The sequence below is a fragment of the Eurosta solidaginis genome, chromosome 3, assembly GCF_040869045.1.
Source record: "Eurosta solidaginis isolate ZX-2024a chromosome 3, ASM4086904v1, whole genome shotgun sequence".
In the NCBI taxonomy this organism is placed as follows: domain Eukaryota; kingdom Metazoa; phylum Arthropoda; class Insecta; order Diptera; family Tephritidae; genus Eurosta; species Eurosta solidaginis.
Genome location: NC_090321.1, coordinates 75,418,071 through 75,436,659, shown reverse-complemented (window position 1 = coordinate 75,436,659; position 18,589 = coordinate 75,418,071). Strand labels below are relative to the sequence as shown.

The window sequence follows — 18,589 nt, the reverse complement described above, 5'->3', positions numbered from 1 at the left end:
TTTTTTAACTCTGTGGTACACATTGGGCAATGAGGATCTTCCTCTATCCTACGCTTCCATAAATACTCTTTGAAACCGCCATGTCCACTCATTATCTGCGTGAGATGGTAGTTCAGTTCGCCGTGCTTCCGCTCATTCCATTGAGCTACGTTCCAAACTAGTGTGAAAGTCCAACGCCCTTTACTCGAGGCCTCCCACCGTTCTTGCCACTTAGCTATTGTTTGTGTCCTTGCTCTTTTCTTGTCTTCTTCAGATGGTCGCTCGATATTAGTGTTATACAGATCGGCCATTTCGCTTGCCAGTAAGTCCACTGGGATTTTCCGGGTTAGAACCAGGATCGCGTAGTCGGACACCGTCCGATAAGCACTTGCTATTCTTAAAGAAGCAAGTCGGTACGCTGCTAATATATATTTTTTATGGGTCTGTTTAGATCCATACCACACTGGTGCTGCGTATAGTATTATTGAGCTGGTTACTGTGGACAATAGCTGACGTATAGCTTCGCTCAGACCACCAATGTTAGGCATTATTCGCATAAGTGATCCATTAACTTTGGTAATTTTCTCCCCCACCGCTCTGAAGTGCTCTTTGAAAGTTAACTTAGAGTCAATGTGCACTCCTAAGTATTTTAAGGAATCCTTTGATGTGATTTGATGATCCCCGACAGTTAAGACTAACTCGTTCGCCGACCGTTTGGAGCTTACTAATACCACTTCCGTCTTTTGGCTAGCCAACTCCAGTCCTGTATTGGTCAACCATTCCTTTATTCTTGCTACGGCGTCATTACATAATGCTTGAAGCAGGTCCAGTTTCTTGGCCACTACTACCACTGCAATCTCATCAGCATATCCCACAATTTGCGTGTTTTCTGGTAGATCAATCTTTAGCACCCCGTCATACATTACATTCCAAAGCGTTGGACCGAGAACAGATCCCTGTGGGACGCCTCCTGTGATTTTGTACTCTTTAGCTCCTTGATCCGTGTCAAAAAGAAGTACTCTGTCTTTAAGATAGCTACCTATAATTCTGCGTAAGTAAGCTGGAGTGCCGAAGCTTTGCAGCGCTGCCATTATCTGCATCCAGTTCGCAGTGTTAAAAGCATTCTTGATGTCCAACATAATCAGTGCACAGAACTTCCTTTTATTTTGGCCTCCAGAGATAGCTTCTCTAGCTATATTGACGACTGTTTGTATTGCATCTACGGTGGATCTTGATTTGCGAAATCCATATTGACTATTCGATAAGCCACCTGGTCTTTCTAGAGTCAGCTGTAGGCGCTCACTAATTATACGCTCGAAAATCTTCCCTAGGAAATCCAGCATACAAAGTGGCCTATATGAGGATGGTTGGTCCGGCTGTTGCTGCCACCTTGTATCGTCCAGCCATGATTGTCTGTCATATAGCATTGTCATTTTATTCGCTTGACATTTCATCCTTCATACTAATCGAGCAGTGAAGTGAAAGCAAAAATTTACGATTTCATTAGAAGGTGAAATGAGATCATTAAGTTTCTGTGTGAAAACAGTATTATGTCTCACTTTAATTATTATTCAAACAGTCTGGCAACAACACCAGAGTACTAGCGAGTTTTGCATATTGCTTCACATCCGGTGCTTTACCTTCCTAAGAGTTAAATAGATAAAATAATAAAGAAGATTGAAGAATAACGCGTGCATATTTATTTCAAGTGAAATTACATCACAACAATAAGTGTTTTGCGCGGATGTAGTTTTGGTCTCCAAACCGGTGTTGGACCCACCCAGGGTAATTTTTTGTAAGCGCGGCCAAAGGCCGCCAATGCAGAAAGGTGTTCTGTGCCTCGGTTTCGGACCACTCCAGGGTCATTTTTCGATATTTCGTTAATATCTTTTGAACGATCTAAAATTTTTATTTTCCGCCTTCGGATTATTGTTGTCGAGGTCAATACGCGTCTTTTGACACCTCTCTCGATATTTTTGGACGCGTATTAGCAGTGTCATGCTGTCGTAGAGAATTACTTTCATATAGATGCGTTTTACTCAATTTTATGCATTACGGTAGATTGAGTGACACTGGCGAAATCTGACTTGAAAAAGTAGAAAACATGCAAACTTTAAAGCAAAGCATAAGAAGAAGAATTCGACTTTTATTTTTCCCACCCGTTGGTAAATTTTCTAACATTTTTCGGAATTAAAAACTACAATATAAGAAATGAATACAACACAAAATGCACCTATTGCATGGGGCGAAGCACTTATACAACAACAAAAACAACAGCACAAAATGCACCCAGCGGGTTGGGGGGTCAGAATATACCCCGGTTGTGTAGCGCAACCCTTTCAGGTTGCCAACGCAATATATAGCTTCTCCAAACCCAATTGTCAACCTCACCTATCCGTGGCGAATCCTGTTTCATTAGCAGCCGAGGCTCTGGCGACCCCGAACTCCTCATGGATCTAGAGGGTGGGAGGGCGATATGGCCAAGACGGTCGCATGTGGTCATAACAAATCGTTCCCGAGATGGTATCGGAACTTACCGGGTCTGCAACCGACAAAGGACCATCAACATCGATAACACTCCCCAAGCCTTTGGGAGTGTCCTTATCGCTACAACAACAACGGCACAAATATTTTAGCAAGTATTTTTGTTGTATAAGGAGAATGTTTATAACAGTAATTCGCGAAATTTTGTATGTGAATGGGCAAAACGAAATATATTTCAACGCATCTATGTATATGAAAAATGTCATTGAGCCGCGACCTTTATCAGCATTCTCAAATTCAAAGAAATATTGTTCTTAACATATTTTGTTTTTTATTCATCTGTTAAATTGCAGTTTTTAACTGTGAAAATTTTTAGAAAATTTACCAACGAGTGGGAATATAATTTCACTTGCAAACTGTGAAGGCACAATTAGTCAAAGCAAATGTCAAATTCTTCTTCTAATGATTTTCCTGCAATAAAAGTTGGAAGTTGGCTACTTTTTCATATGAGATGGCGCCAGTGTCGTTCAATCTGAAGTTCTCCATAAAAATACGTGCAATCTACCCATAATGCATAAAATTGAGGTAAACACATCTATATGAAAAACTGCTTGCGTGACAGGGGCTTTTAACAAAACATCATCCCTACAAGACGGATGTAACTACCCTACAAGAAACGCTGATAGTTTTACTAATCCACTCACACTTGAAATTGACAATGCTGATCCTGCGATGACGTAAACATTGATACTCAAATTTATGTATGTTCCTTTGATCGCTCACGCATGTCCGCATGTTCCCAACGACAGCCTATAATCATGAAAAAGGACTCAAACTGGGAAAGCTTCGGACACCTGGTACAGAACAAAAGAACATACAGCAGATACCATTATGCATGTGAGACAGATACATAATTCTCAACGGAATTTTATGTATGCGAGAACAGTTTATCCGATTTAATCATGTTGTCACTACTGACTGTCATATGACAATCAAATGATTATCACGGTTGTTTTGTTATTTTTTAAATTCCGCCATTATCAACCGACGAAAACCATATAAAAAATAAGTTTAAAAAATGAAAAAAGAGAGCATTTCAAAGCTTCATGCTAAAAGAAAATAATATTAAAAAATACCACAAGCTGTCTGAATGTATGGGGCGCACTAAAAAAATTGATACGCGAAAAATAATAGTGGTTAGTGGTGATTAATTTTTAAATGTGTTTCCACATGAGGAAAGCGCTCTTCTGTTGTTTTGTTATTTTCTGAATTTAAATTGAACATTCTGAACTCGAATTCGTATAAAACTATTTATTTTACACAAATAAGAAACACGTATGCTTTTATCATGTACAAAATTAAAAACGTAATGAAATAAAGTAAATAAAAAGCAAAAAGCATTGTTTCATTTTTGGCGGAATATAACAAAGGTCATTTATGATAGTATAACAGTCAAACCTGATATCTACAGTAAACTATCATTTATGACACTTTTTGATAGTTAGAGTGTCAGCACTGATCCAGGAAAAGGAATGAGAGTGAGCAGTACGGCTATATACTTAATCAGTAGGCGATGTTGGTGTATAAGAAGGAGACAAAAACTCACACGTACACAGTTGTTTACATCACATTTGCGCAAGTCCCATTAAGTTTGTGATAGAAAGTTTGTATGAGGCGCTGATCGTTAGGTTGACATTGCTGACAATCAGATGATAGTCATATGTATGTCAGTATTCTTGTAGGGTAGTTCACCCACCCATTAAAAGCTTTTTCGCTCTCCACTAACCCATCGACGTTTCATGCTGTCATCACCAATGATGACGTCATCACTGATGACCTGATATGAAACTTCTCGCTCTCTGAGAGCGCGTGAAAATGTGCATTTTTTATAATATTTGCCATAGAAGCCATCATGCTCAAAACCAAATTTGGGCATTTCAGAATAACTTTTGGGTATTTTACATGGTAAAGATTTAATTTATGATTTTCACCGAAAATTTACTCAAGATTGTCAAATGGGATATCAAAAAACTCGAATTTTTGTCAGAATTACAAATCCGAAGAAAAAATAACTCTTTTTCACCTGAGGAAAATTTATCAGACAATACCTTTCATCGTAGGGCTGCACACGAAGCGGGTTTTGGTAGCAACTTTCGATTGATATAAAAGTCAGCTTCGTAGTCTTCGCATTGATGTAAATGGATGCATAAAGGCCATGTTTTTGTGGAGCGTTGCGACATTCCATTTTTTACAGCTGAGATAAATTGTAGGTATACGTATAGGTTAACGCAACATGTTTAATTAACAGCCTTTTGCGGACGACAACGCAGATACTTCACCAAGTGATATAATTTCGTAATTTCTTATACATTTTTTGCGTTTTTTATTGTATGTGGATATACATATGTATGTACCTAAACGTTTTGGTCGCATCAAAGTGAAAAAAGGGACTAGCCGCTTATTGTTATCTTAAGGCGGTGCCAGAGCAACAAAGCAAAGCAACGCAATTGAAATATATTATTTCATATTTTTTCACTTATCAACCACAAAATATTTCTACAAAACTATACCTTTTTTATAAATTTTAATATGTTTTTATCAGCTTACTTGCTGATTTATTTGAAAATAATGAAACCGAACGGATTTCCTGGAGTTTTTTTTTTTGCGTATTTTAGGCAACTCTATAGCCATCTGACTTCAGAGCCCATTCTTGGAAACGAATGAACTTTTGTTTACAATTGAATGAACAGACAGCTGATTTCAAGCCCCATTTAAAACTCATTAACGCATAGTCATAGAAAAAAAAACAGGTTTTGGTAATTCTATACGACAGCATGACACTCATAATACACGTCCAAAAATATCAAGAGGGGTATGAAAAGACGCGTTTTGGATACAGGATCGCGAATCCGGAAGAGGTGGGTATGTCAAGCAATGATGACATGATATAAAACTTCTCGCACTCTGAGAGCGCGTGAAAATGTGCATTTTTTATAACATTGGCCATAGATGCCATCATGCTCAAAATCAAATTTGGGCATTTCAGAAAAACTTTGGGGTATTTTACATGGTAAAGGTTTAATTTATGATTTTCACCGAAAATTTACTCAAGATTGTCAAATGGCATACCAAAAAACTCGAATTTTTGTCAGAATTACAAATCCGAAGAAAAAAATAACTGTTATTCACCTGTGGAAAATTTATCAGTGACAATACCTTTCATCGAAGGGCTGCACACGAAACGGGTTTTGGTAGCAACTTTCGATTGATATAAAAGTCAGCTTCTTAGTCTTCGCATTGATGTAAATGGATGCATAAAGGCCATGTTTTTGTGGAGCGTTGCGACATTCCATTTTTGACAGCTGAGATAAATTGTAGGTATACGTATAGGTTAACGCAACATGTTTAATTAATAGCCTTTTGCGGAAGACAACGCAGATACTTCACCAAGTGATCAATTTCTTGGAGTTTTTTTTTTTGGTAGTTTAGGCAACTCTATAGCCATCTAATGTTCAAGACCCATTCTTGGAAACGAATGAACTTTTGCTTACAATCGAATGAACTTCAAGACCCATTCCTGGAAACGAGTTGAGAGAGAATAACTGTTTCGTATCATGTCATCATTGATGTCAAGAGATATTTACAAAAGAAATTGAAAATTTTCATGTGGCTGTTGTAATTTTGATGATTTTTCTTGTACCCACAAAAAAAAGGGTAATAGTCTAGTTAATGGGTCGACTGCTAATACGCTATCAAAAATATTGAGAGAGGTGTCAAACGACGCGTCTTGACATCAGTATTAATAATCCGATGGCGGAAAATAAAAATTTTAACGCGTTCAAAAGACATTAACGAAAAACCGAAAAAAGACCCACGGGTACCTCCGAAACCGGGGGTCGGATCCATAGTATTTTTGCGCAGAACACCTTTCTGCGTTGGCGGCCTTCGGCCGCGCTTATAAAAAATAACCCTGGGCTACGCCATGCCAAGTCCGGGTGTGTGGTATAACCGTGGCTACCGCCACGGTGATGCACAATTTTTTTTGTGGGTATGAACACAACAACAACCACATAGAAATCGCCAACTTCAACTGCAAATATCTCCAGACAGAGATAAAATTTTTCTTTTCCGCCTTCGGATTATTGTTCCCGAGATTAATACGCTTCTTTTGACACCTCACTCGATATTTTTGGTAGCGTATTAGCAGTCGACCCCTCAACTAGACTATTTCCAAAAATTTCCATGTGGTTGTTGTTGTGGTTGTACGCCCAAAAAAAATTGTGCATCACCGTGGCGGTAGCCACGGTTATACCACACACCCGGACTTGGCATGGCGTAGCCCAGGGTTATTTTTTATAATCGCGGCCGAAGGCCGCCAACGCAGAGAGGTGTTCTGCGCAAAAATACTATGGATCCGACCCCCGGTTTCGGAGGTACCCACGGGTCTTTTTTCGGTTTTTCGTTAATATCTTTTGAACGCGTTAAAATTTTTATTTTCCGCCTTCGGATTATTAATACTGATGTCAAGACGTGTCGTTTGCGTTTATGCGATATTTTTGGTTGCGTATTAGCAGTTGACCCCTCAACTAGACTATTACCGAGGTGTCAAACGACGCGTTTCCGAAGGCGGAAAATTAAAATTTTAACGCGTTCAAAAGATATTAACGAAAAACCGAAAGAAGATCCGCGGGTACCTCCGAAATCGGGGGTCGGATCAGGTCTAGATCAAGAATCCGAAAGCGGAAGTTAACTTTTTTTACCCGTTCAAAAGATATTAACGAAAAACCGGAAAAAAAACCCGCGGGTCCCTCCGAAACCGGGGGTGGGATCCATAGTATTTTTGCGCAGAACACCTTTTTGCGTTGGCGGCCTTCGGCCACTCTTATAAAAAATAACCCTGGGCTACGCCATGCCAAGTCCGGGTGTGTGGTATAACCGTGGCTACCGCCACGGTGATGCCAAATTTTTTTTGTGGGTACAAACACAACAACAACCACATTAAAATGGCCAAATTCAACTGCCAATATCTCCGGGCAGAGATAAAATTTTTCTTTGGATTATTGTTCTCGAGATTAATACGCGTCTTTTGATACCTCACTCGAAAATCTTGGCCCAACTTTAGGGTGGGTACCGTAAACTGCACTACTACCTTTACTTTCTGATTTTCATTCATACGTATGTACATTTTTAAATAATAAAAAAATGTTATATTATTCTAATAGATAGCATCTCCGCCGGGTTGCGATGCAGCTCAGAATATGCCAAAATCAGAGGAAATCTACAATTAAATGCAGATTCACGTGTCATTTGCCAAGGATACAAGGTACTTTACAACCAACATGCTTTGGAATACGGTACCAAACTGGTTGGATGTATTTCCCTAAAAAAGGGGGAACTACGCATCTTGGTTTGCCAGTATTTGCTTCGGTAATTTATATTGATTTGTATTGATTAAAAATTGCAATAGTAGATAATGTAATGTGAATTAAAATTGAATAGGTAGCCAGAGCTAAAAAGGCAACTGATCGGCATGCAACTGTTATTTATGTGGCGCCACCGGGAGCTGCTGCTGCTATCCTAAAAGCATTAGAAGCAGAAATGTCTGATTGTTTGCATCACAAAAGGTGTACCATAACATGATATGGTTCGCGTTAAGCACGCTCTCTTAAGGCAAAAAAAAAAATCGCGTCTAGTCAGGCCCGATTGTCCAGGAATCATCGCACCAGAAAGGGTAAGTAAATTGGCTACCATATTAAATAATTTGTCATGCTTTTGTTGATAATCAACTGAAGAATGCAAATACGACAGAGTTCGAAGTTCATGTGAAAACCAATTAATTTTTTTAATCAGCGTTTGGTGAGAAAAATACATATGTATGTATGCATAGAACTGCATAGAAGGGGAGGAATTGATTAAATGTGGGAATGCTCTGGCCATGGTGAGCCCATAAACTTAGCCCTACGTCTTGAAATTGCGCCGTAATCTAGAAGGATATGGTCCGCCGTCTGCTGATCCATTACAAAATCGGTATGTGTTGTTCGATATTATACCCAGCTTTTGCATGTGACTGTTCAGTCTACAGTGTCTTGTAAGAATAGCCGTTAGGATTCTTAGGTTATCTTTTTGAGAAGCCTATTAATGCCCTATATCGAGTTGTACTGTAACCCCCTAACAGTAACTTAGATTGACTCAGGCCTGGCATATTGCGCCAGTGTTCTCTCTTTTCCCTCCCTTCTACTATTAGGGGCTTTTATTGAGTGAGCCAACTGCCAGGAACGGCTCGGGATCGATGGGTCATGCAGTTGCTGCCTCTCTTTCCGGGTTGTGCGCCTGCTGTTGTTGTTATAGCAGTGCTTCGTCCCATCCAATAGGTGCGACCGATCACAAATTGTCATCAATGTCTTCTAACGGGAGTCCAAGGAAACTTTCTGTTTCAACAGGGGTGGACCATAATGAGAGGAGTGTTATAGGCGTTGGTTCCACAATACAGTTAAAGAGATGGTTGGTGTCATGTGGGGACACATTACAAGCAGGACAATGTTTTGTATGTCGGGGTTGATTCTGGATAGGTAAGAGTTTAACCTGTTACGTTATCCAGCTCGAAGTTGAGCTAGAGTGACTACTCTCGTTTCCCTAGGGAGAGTGCGTTCCTCCTCTGCTAGTTTTGTTCTTTGAGTACAGAAATCACCGGCATAGAGGTCCGACGCCTGTTTGTGGAGTTCACTGAAGACATGCTTGTGTTTTTTAGCTTCATACGGCTGTGTTCTCAGGTGCCGTATTTCCTCATAATGTAATGAGGCCGTTAACAACAAGAGCCACAAAAGATTTATAAAAGTTACGAGGACGCTGGATTTTGGAATCTAGCCCAGAACAACCTGTCCGATGCAACCATCCCTTACACGAGACACACTGACAAGAGTATGACCGTCCTAAAAAGATTCTTTTCCGGCAAACGCAGCAAACTCATTTCTCAGGACCGGGGTCAGGAGAAGGACCCGGATTGGGGTCGATACCTTCCCGGAAGAGGAGAGTATGGCGCAGACCCGCTGCAAGGATCTGCTGGGAGGATGACAATTTGTGGGAGGGACGCAATAAATTAAACACTGAGTCCGCCTGCTCATTACCCTCTACTGCCCTGTGGCCTAGGACCCAGGGCAACAGTACTACGTTGTGTGCTCCTAATTGATTTAGCTTTTCTACACACTGAAGGACCTGTGCTGACTTTATTTCGAACGCCGCAAATGCCTTTAGTGGGGCCTGACTGCCTGACTGAGTATGGCAATTGTTTCATTGGGGTATCAGCGCTGAAGGTTCAGCTTAGCGCACTAACTTATGGCGAATACTTCCGCTTGAAAATGCTCGGATGTGCTTTTAGAGTTACTGATATTTTGGCTCTGGGTCCGAAAACTCCCTCTGGCGTCTTCGAGCCATCTATGTACCATACGATCTTGAGCAGACTAGTAATACATTGCACCCGCCCATACCCATACAGCCGTACCAAGAGTTTGAGCAGCCCATTACATTTTGGCACAACCGGAGCACTGCTGGACATCCAATCTATATGAAAGCTATGCATTCAAAAGTGTTTGTACCAGTGGCTGGTGCACACCGAACTGGACCAATGTATGCTATATTGATGCCTGCACAAATACCAAGCTATGTTTATGTGAATAATGTTACTGCTTATGTCCATTTGCACGGTTGAGCACTTACAGTACCTACGTTTATACAAGGTGGAACACCACACTATCTACATGGCGATGTAGCCACCGACCACGTTGTTGTAAGAGATTAATTAAAATATGTTATTCATAAACACTGATTCTTATATTTTCATTGTCATTAAACTGTAGACTGTAGACTCATAACGGGTATTCTTACTGGACACTGCCTTCTTGCGTCACATGCCTTTAAATTAGGCTTGGTCAGTGATAGCAGATGTAGGGAGTGCGGGTTGGAGGAGGAAACGATCGATTACGTTCTGTGCTGGTGCCCTGCGCTTGCCAGGCTAAGACTCCAGCTGACAGCTGTCAGATCTAGAAGCAGCAAGTGGCTTAAGTTCTAGGAAGCTTCTGGTATTTGTCAAGAGGACGGAGTTATTTTATACATGTCCTGGTTGTTGATAGGGTTTTTAGCTTGGTCGTTAAAACAAACTTCTGGTAACACTACGGACTCATTCAGTCTATGTGAGGTCGTCATGAACCCGCCAGTTCAACCTAACCTATATTTTGTTTTGGTTTTTACTTTAGAATCAACCGTTTAAGTAAGCGATGTCAGCTAACTAAGCGCCTTCAAATGTAGATCCATAAGGAACATGGGGTCGCCAGAGCCGCGGCTGTTAAAGAAACAGGATTCGCCACGGGTAGGTGAGGTTCACAATTGGGTTGGAGAAGCTATATATTGCGCTGGCAACCCATTGAACGGGTTGCGCTACACAAGCCCCCGAACTAATTTGGTATTTTAATCGCCTCTTACGCAGGCATGCCTACCGCGTGTGTACTCTAAGCCACCTAACCCGCTGGAGCCATGAGAAGCGTTAGTGACCTTGGGTGTCCCAAGGAAAGTTCCGTCGCGTCTTGTGTTGTTGGGTGAGCGGCCAGGCAGCAGCGTGCAATAAATGCACCGTTCAGGAGGATACCCTTGCTGAGCCCAGAAAATCTGGGAAAGTTGGATATACTGGTCGGATGCAGCAAACGAGTATATTCTGTAATAGCATATGATCAACTTGGAGATAACCAAACGTTTATTTTCCTGTCCAACAGGGAACTGGTTCTAGACCCTGCTGCTAAAGAAGGATAGGCGTAGTCACATCAATTCGTTCCCGGGTTACTCGGGGAAATCAGTTTTAGCAGTACTTTGCACTTTTCATACTGCACGTCCATGCAACAACTTCGGATAATGAATAAAATAGTTGTTGTTGTTGTTGTTGTTGAATTAAACAGTCATCTGCATTTGTTTGTTTTTGTAGCACTTCTAATTTGCTTCCTAACATCAATCAATTATCCCTTGTTATAATGTTGTGTTCTCTATGAATGCAACAGCGAAGTATCTTCGGGTACCCCTGATTCTAGTTATCTGAAATCTCCTTGAGTCATTTGTGCCTTTGGCCTCTCAGAAAAGAGCTAATTGTGGAGCCCTATTTATAGAACACTTTTCGGGTTAAATATATTAAAAACTTTAATCTATCCTTACTGATATTAGTTTCTTTCTCATTCTAGGTAATTTGATTTTGACGATGTGCGCATAGCAATATTCCAAATATTCCAGCTGTAGCTGAAGGAAGAACATAAATTTGCTCAAATTATAAGAAAACTGCGACAACTATTCCCCCGCCTTTTTAGTGCCACAGATAAGGCGCTAACAAGCATACTATGGGAAAGGGTCAAGACCAAAGGATCAATATCACCTGTAAATCGACTTTGATAGCACGAATTGGGGCTTCCGGTATTATCCCTACAAAACTCATATGGCTCTGCAAACTGATGTTGAACAACACCACCAGCGCAGGAAAAATTGGGCATCATCACTGAGCTTCGAAAGTTTCAGAAAGGGCACATCTATTAATAGACGTAATTGTACTTAATTAGCTTGTACATATCGATATACACATATGTAAAGTTCACTAGAGTAATAAGGGAATAATTTAAATTGTAAAAAAACATTGTATATATGAATTATTTGTAATTAAATATTATCTGAACATAAAGGACGCGTTTCATTCATGGAAAAAGCGATTTGACAGAAGGTAACCGATACGGGCAACCGATAGGCCAGTTACCCGTGTTGTTGTTGTTGCATATGATTTGGTTAGCGATAACGAAAACATAACTGATAAAGTAACTTAAAAATGTAAATAACATCGAGCGAGAAGGAATGTCGAAAACACAATAGGTAAGAGCGAGAAAGCGAGTCACACGTACACTATTTTGAGAGAGCGCATGCGTTACCTTTTTCACGACAGCAATGTAAAAGTCATTAAGACGATAATTGATGAACAAGTTATTGGTGACGATCAAGTAATCGATTAGGTAACGGGTACCTGTCTTAGGGATCTTACATCTGACATTACGCAGGGTCCGTAACCAAATGTCAAACTATTCTAAAAATTTTAACAATTTATGGATCCAATGATTATTATATGTCATTAATCCGATCCACCTTTTTAGATGTAATATATTATATATAAAATGAGTTTCGATCGCGGATAGTTAAGCAATTTGGTTGAAATAATGCCGATGACTTACTCGATAGTTCTCACACTCTTCTAAAATAGACCATTCATTCATGGCGGAACCATATAAGGTGGCAATATGGTGGCATACCTACATACATAAATAGAAGTTCCATGTACTTTGTTTTTGTAAATCCGTTGACTAATGTCAAATCTTATTGCGCCCGAAGTCGATGTATCAAATCAAATTAAAAAAGTACAAATCAGCTGTCACCATGCTGCCACCTTGTATAGTTCCTCCATGCTTTCACTGAACGTACGAATATGCACAAAATAAATTCCAATAGTCGCCCAATTTGACAGTTGCAGCAAATTCCATCATGGCTTGAAAAAAATCGTAACTTACCAATAAGAAATATTTGAAAGCCCTTTTTTTAAGAAATAACATGAAAAACGGTATAAAACAGTTTTAAATTAAATTATAAGAATTAATTTATTCATCGAAGTGTAAAAATTGTATGCCAAAAGTTGCTGTGTAAAGTGATATCGCAAGCGTGTGTATTTTTTTTGTCTTCCGTTCGTTCTCTAATTTTTTTTACTGGTTAATGCATTTCTTCAGAGTGGTTAAATGAGTAGGAATGAACAGGCTAGGCGCAAAAATCATTAGTTCAATTGATGTGTATTTAATACTACAATGGAATGCGTTGCATATATTAGTTCTATTGTGAAATTGTGTCCAAAATATGTTAAACTTAATAAGATGGCGAATTTTATCCAATAAGAACATCATTGTGGCAATATGACAAAATAGTTTAATTTTAAAAATATAGTATATATCATATTTAAAAAGAAAAAGTGAATAAATATGGATGAGCATACGTTAAATGATTTGCTTGAGTGCTCCGTGTGCCTGGAACGTTTGGATACTTCATCTAAGGTGCTTCCCTGCCAACATACGTTTTGTCGTAAATGCTTGGAGGTAATAATTGTTTTTTTTTTTGTATCCAACTTTCCTATTGCTAGTATTGCGCAAAATATTAATGGTATTTATAAATAATAATTGCGTATGTATATTTTTTTGTAGGTGATCGTGTCCAGTCGCCAAGAGCTGCGTTGTCCGGAGTGTCGAGTTTTGGTTGAGGTAAAAATAGATGACTTGCCTCCGAATGTGCTTTTAATGCGTATACTTGAAGGTGCGTGCCATCTATATTTATATTCCGTTTTTATATTTTAAGTTCCCCCCTCGTATCACCTTGTAAGAATATGTAAATTTACACATCCAATCATATAAATATGTCGTCATGTTATTTAAGTAGTCGAGACAGTTTGTCAACTTCTGGACCACCAAATACAACCCACGCTTGGCTTATTTGCCTGTACGCCAAAGTAGCATGCGAAGCATTCGGAATTACATGGAACACATGTCTTTCTAGTTATAGCTTTATTTCGCAATGGTACAGATTATAAATAAAAAAAACTGATACTATGCGTAATGTTAACAATGACAAAGACATTTCCTGCTAGGGTGTTATTTTGCGGGACACGCACATGTTCCATAAAGTACTACCAAGGGCATGATTTGTTCTTTGCCACCAAGTGTACAAGTGAAATATTCAGAATGGCATATAGTGCAACCTTCGAGACTGTTTCATGACGCCCGTAATGCTAAGCATTGATAGCCTGCATACACCCTCTAATTGTTTGAGCTAGGTCATTTTTTTTGTTATCTTTTATAATTTTTTTGAAAAGTTTCGAACAAACAGTAAGTTTAGCAGTGGGCCTATAGTTTGAAACAGCGTTTTTATTCCCGGGTTTGAAAATCGGTGTTATCGAAACACATTTCCATCTATCAATAAAAATGCCAGATGAAAGAGACAAATTAAAGATGTAGCAAAGAGGTGCACATAAAGATACGCTGCAATGCTTTAGAACATACGCACAGACGCCATCACTGGCGCATTTCAGCGAGGGCTTTAGTGATAACATAGCATTGTCAACATCGGTATTGGAGATCGTGAGCGACCCAAAATCTAATCGTTCAGTGACAGCCGAGATCAGATTCGGAACAGCAGCATCATTTTCAAAATTAGATTTAAAGAATTCAGCAAAAAGTTCAACAGAACCATCCAGAGACTGGGCACTTTTGCCATTAAAGTGCATGCAAGCCACGATCGAATAAAATTCCAAAAGGCCTTACGATTTTCTTTTAGATCCGTTTCGAGCCTTCCCATATATTGGTTGTTGTATAAAAATTTATCGAGAACGTAAACGGTCTCACACGGGTTACATGGGGTTACACAGAAATGGCAGTCCTTGGTCGGGAAAAATCCCGAGTCGTTCCGGTACATAGAACCGACGGCCTTGGGAAGCGACACGTACTAGTTGTATATTGCCTTTTGGGGAAAGTATCCGCAGTATTAGCCCTATACAACTTTTACTTATTACGCTTATTTTTTAGATTTTTAGAGCTTTGTTGTACCGAAGCAGTTTATATAGTTTTGCCCCAAAGGGAGGCACCTTGATATTAAAAGTCTCACACAACTTAAACAGGAATGTATCGAAACAAGCGCTGACGTCCTGAGAACTATATAGATTTTCCCAAGTTACATCGAAGAAAGCATTGTTTAGCTTCTCAAAATTAGTGCGCCGGAAGTTAAAAGAAAGATTGTCCGCGAGAGTAGAAGCAGCAATCGCATCAAAGTTTTGAAAAAAGATAGCAAGCGGGACATGATGCTTATCGGAGACGCATAATGGGAGAGTACTCTCAGACAGTTGAAATATTAAATTTTCGTCCACAAACACAAGATCAAGCAACCTAGAAAGAACGTTAAATAAATGATTAATTTGGATAAGATCACAACTTAAACAAGTAAGGAAGTCTAAGTTCGGGTGAAACCTAACATTACATGCGAAGCTGTACACTTGAAATGCTGTTGTTGTTTGTTTTGTGTGCTTGATAGTGTTATAAGGCTGCGCAATAATACATATACATATGGTTCTATTCTGAACTATTTTTCCTTCGACTTATGGCTCCCGAAACATAGAAAACTGCTTAGTCATAAAAGGGGCGGTGCCACGCTCATTTTTTTTAAAAATCTACATATATATATATATAAATCAAATTCTGTGTGTGTGGGTGCTCGCTATGGAAACGTATTTCCCACACTTCAATCATTACCAAATGTTGGCTGTAGGTTCATTCGATCAACACGAAGGTTTTAGGCTAAAAATAATTTCGATATATAAAAGGGGCATGGCACCTGCCATACAAATGAAATCTTTGGCACTGCCTAACTCTGAAGGTATACATACCAGAACATTGAAATTCAATAAGGAGTTATATGAGCTCAATCTTTAACAACACCAAGAAAATGTGGAATTGGGAAAAAGGGGCGTGGCACCTCCCATACAAATGGAATATATCATACTGCATATCTCTGGATGTAGTAATGGTAGGATAATGAAAAATGGTAAGGAGCTACATATATGATGTTAAGTCCTAACACCTCCAGTAAAAGTGGAATTGGGAAAAAGGGGCGTGGCACCTCCTCTACAAATGGGATTTTTCAGAACTCTGTTATTCCTTTTGGACGTTTAGTAATCTGCCGCTGTTAAAAAATGTGTTGGCTTCAGTCTTTCTACATCTTCTATAAAAATAAAATTCTGTGTGTGTGTTCCCTATGGAAACATATTTCCTACACTTCAATCATCACCAAATTTTGGCTATAGCTTCCTTCGATCAAGACGAAGGTTTTTCATATTTCAGAATTAAGAATTTTAAACAAACTATTTTTTTTTGGCTATGCAAACGAGCAATATTAGCTCCCAAAAATGATCATGTTAACAAAATCAATGATCGCATTCAAAACCAACTTCATGGTGAAGTGACGAAATATAAATCGAGCGACACAATTAAAGATGGAGATCAAGTTGGGAATTATCCAATTGAATTTCTAAACTCTTTAGAACCATCTGAAATGCCCGCGCATCTATTAACTTTGAAAATTGGCTCACCAATCACGCTTCTTCGGAATTTAGACCCACCAAAATTGTGCAATGGAACCAGACTTTGCATTTAGAAATTAATGCCGAATATAATCGAAGCAACAATAATCAGCGGTAAAAGCAAAGGCGAAGATTTGCTCATAACGAATCCCAATGATTCCTACAGATTTGCCATTCAATTCTAAGCGTTTACGGTTTCCTGTACGCCTTTCTTTTGCAATTACAATCAACAAAGCAGAAGGACAATCGCTTACTGTTGCAAGATTAAATTTAGAGAGTCCCTGCTTTTCCCATGGCCAGCTATGTGTTGTTCGCTCTAGAGTTGGAACGCCAAAAAATTTGTTTATCTTTGCACCGAACGAAAAAACCAAAAATATTGTGTACCCACTTGCATTACAATAAGATAAAATAATAAAATGTTTTAAACAAAAATTTCACCAAATATGCGTACAAAATTCAATTCAATTTACAGAACATTAAACTAAATTATCAACAAACAAAACAGAATAAATAACGCAACATTCATTCGGTCTCGGGCGTTACAGCGTACGCCGGGTAAAACTAGTCTTTTAGGTCCTTAACCGATTTCGTTAATTGTTCTAAGCATTCCTTATAGTAAAGGCAACTCTCTGCCGAATTTTGTTACGACAGGTTTTAGGATTTTCTATTTATGATAAATAATATTTGAAAAATTGATTTTATCACAAGTGGCCGGTGCCACGCCCATTTAAATTTTTTTTTCAAATTTTTATCAAGAGTCTCAATATCAGTATACACGTCAAATTTCAACATTCTAGGTGTATTATTTTTTGAATAATCAGGTTTTTTATGTTTTCCAAAATGTTATATATATAAAAAGTGGGCGTGGTTATCATCCGATTTCGCTCATTTTCAATACCAATATAGGTCCAGATAAGCTCGTGTACCAAATTTGGTGAAGATATCTCAATATTTACTCAAGTTATCGTGTTAACGGACAGACGGACGGACGGACATGGCTCAATCAAATTTTTTTCGATACTGATGATTTTGATATATGGAAGTCTATATTGTAGTTTACAATTGAAATTCTCTTTATAGAAAAATTATTTTGCTTTAAAGTTTATTTCAAATCTTTTTGTTTAATAAAATTTTAAAGTGTAAGATCATAAATGCAACCATGTCTACTAATTAATAGAATAATAGCTCCGACACATAAGCAATTTTTCATATAGATGAGTTTAATACATGCTTATGCATTATGAGTAGATTGCACGTATTTTTATGGAGAATGGTAGAATGAGCGACACTGGCGCCATCTGACATTGAAAAGTAGCCAACTGCCTAATTTTGTTGCAAACAAATCATAAGAAGAAGAATTTGACATTTGCTTTGGCTAAGGGTGTTGGCACACTTTGCAAGTGAAATTATTTTCCCACTGGTTGGTAAATTTTCTAACATTTTTCACAATTAAAAACTGCAATATAACAATCGAATACGGCACAAAATATTTTAGCAAGTATTTTGGTTCTATAGGGAGAATGTTTATAACAGTGCTACGCGAAATTTTGTATGTGTGGGCAAGGCGTAATAAACTTCAATTGCCAAGTCTGAAGTTCCTTCTTATTTACAAACACAATATCTTGGTTGATTGTGGCGATGTTATTGGAATGCACAAGCTTGTGTTAAACGCATCTATATGAAAAATGTCATTGTGTCACGGCCTTAAGCAAAAATACATCACAGTAAAGGAAGAAAAGAGAAGATGGTGGACTTCAGGTTCATTATTGGATTGACGACTGAAGAATAAAGTATTAAGATAATTAATCCGACCGTTTCTGCTGTTTTATTAACCATCGAAGGTAGAAATTACAAAAGAATGAAAATTTTTATGTTATAAAATTCAACATTGAAAAATAAGATTTAGATACATACTGAAAATTATAAAAATTCAAAGTAATAAATTTACAA

At 38.6% G+C, this 18,589-nt stretch overlaps 1 protein-coding gene and 1 long non-coding RNA gene across 7 annotated transcripts in view; both read left to right on the top strand.

Moving 5' to 3' along the window:
• The first annotated feature begins 7,666 nt into the window (after nt 1-7,666).
• Nucleotides 7,667-12,117, top strand: LOC137246465 (uncharacterized). Its single transcript, XR_010951508.1, has 3 exons — nt 7,667-7,890; nt 7,963-8,194; nt 11,682-12,117. It is a non-coding gene; the product is annotated as an uncharacterized lncRNA (long non-coding RNA).
• Nucleotides 12,118-12,949: 832 nt separating this feature from the next.
• Nucleotides 12,950-18,589, top strand: part of POSH (Plenty of SH3s) — a 196,615-nt gene continuing 190,975 nt past the window's right edge. For 3 of the 6 annotated variants that reach the window (XM_067772356.1, XM_067772357.1, XM_067772358.1), the window contains exons 1-2: nt 12,955-13,613; nt 13,719-13,827. In XM_067772356.1, the coding sequence (XP_067628457.1) occupies nt 13,500-13,613; nt 13,719-13,827 (223 nt within the window). In that variant the 5' untranslated portion in view covers nt 12,955-13,499. Of the gene's footprint in view, nt 13,614-13,718; nt 13,828-18,589 lie in introns of all 6 variants that reach the window. The other 3 variants (XM_067772360.1, XR_010950698.1, XM_067772359.1) reach the window with 3 other exon arrangements.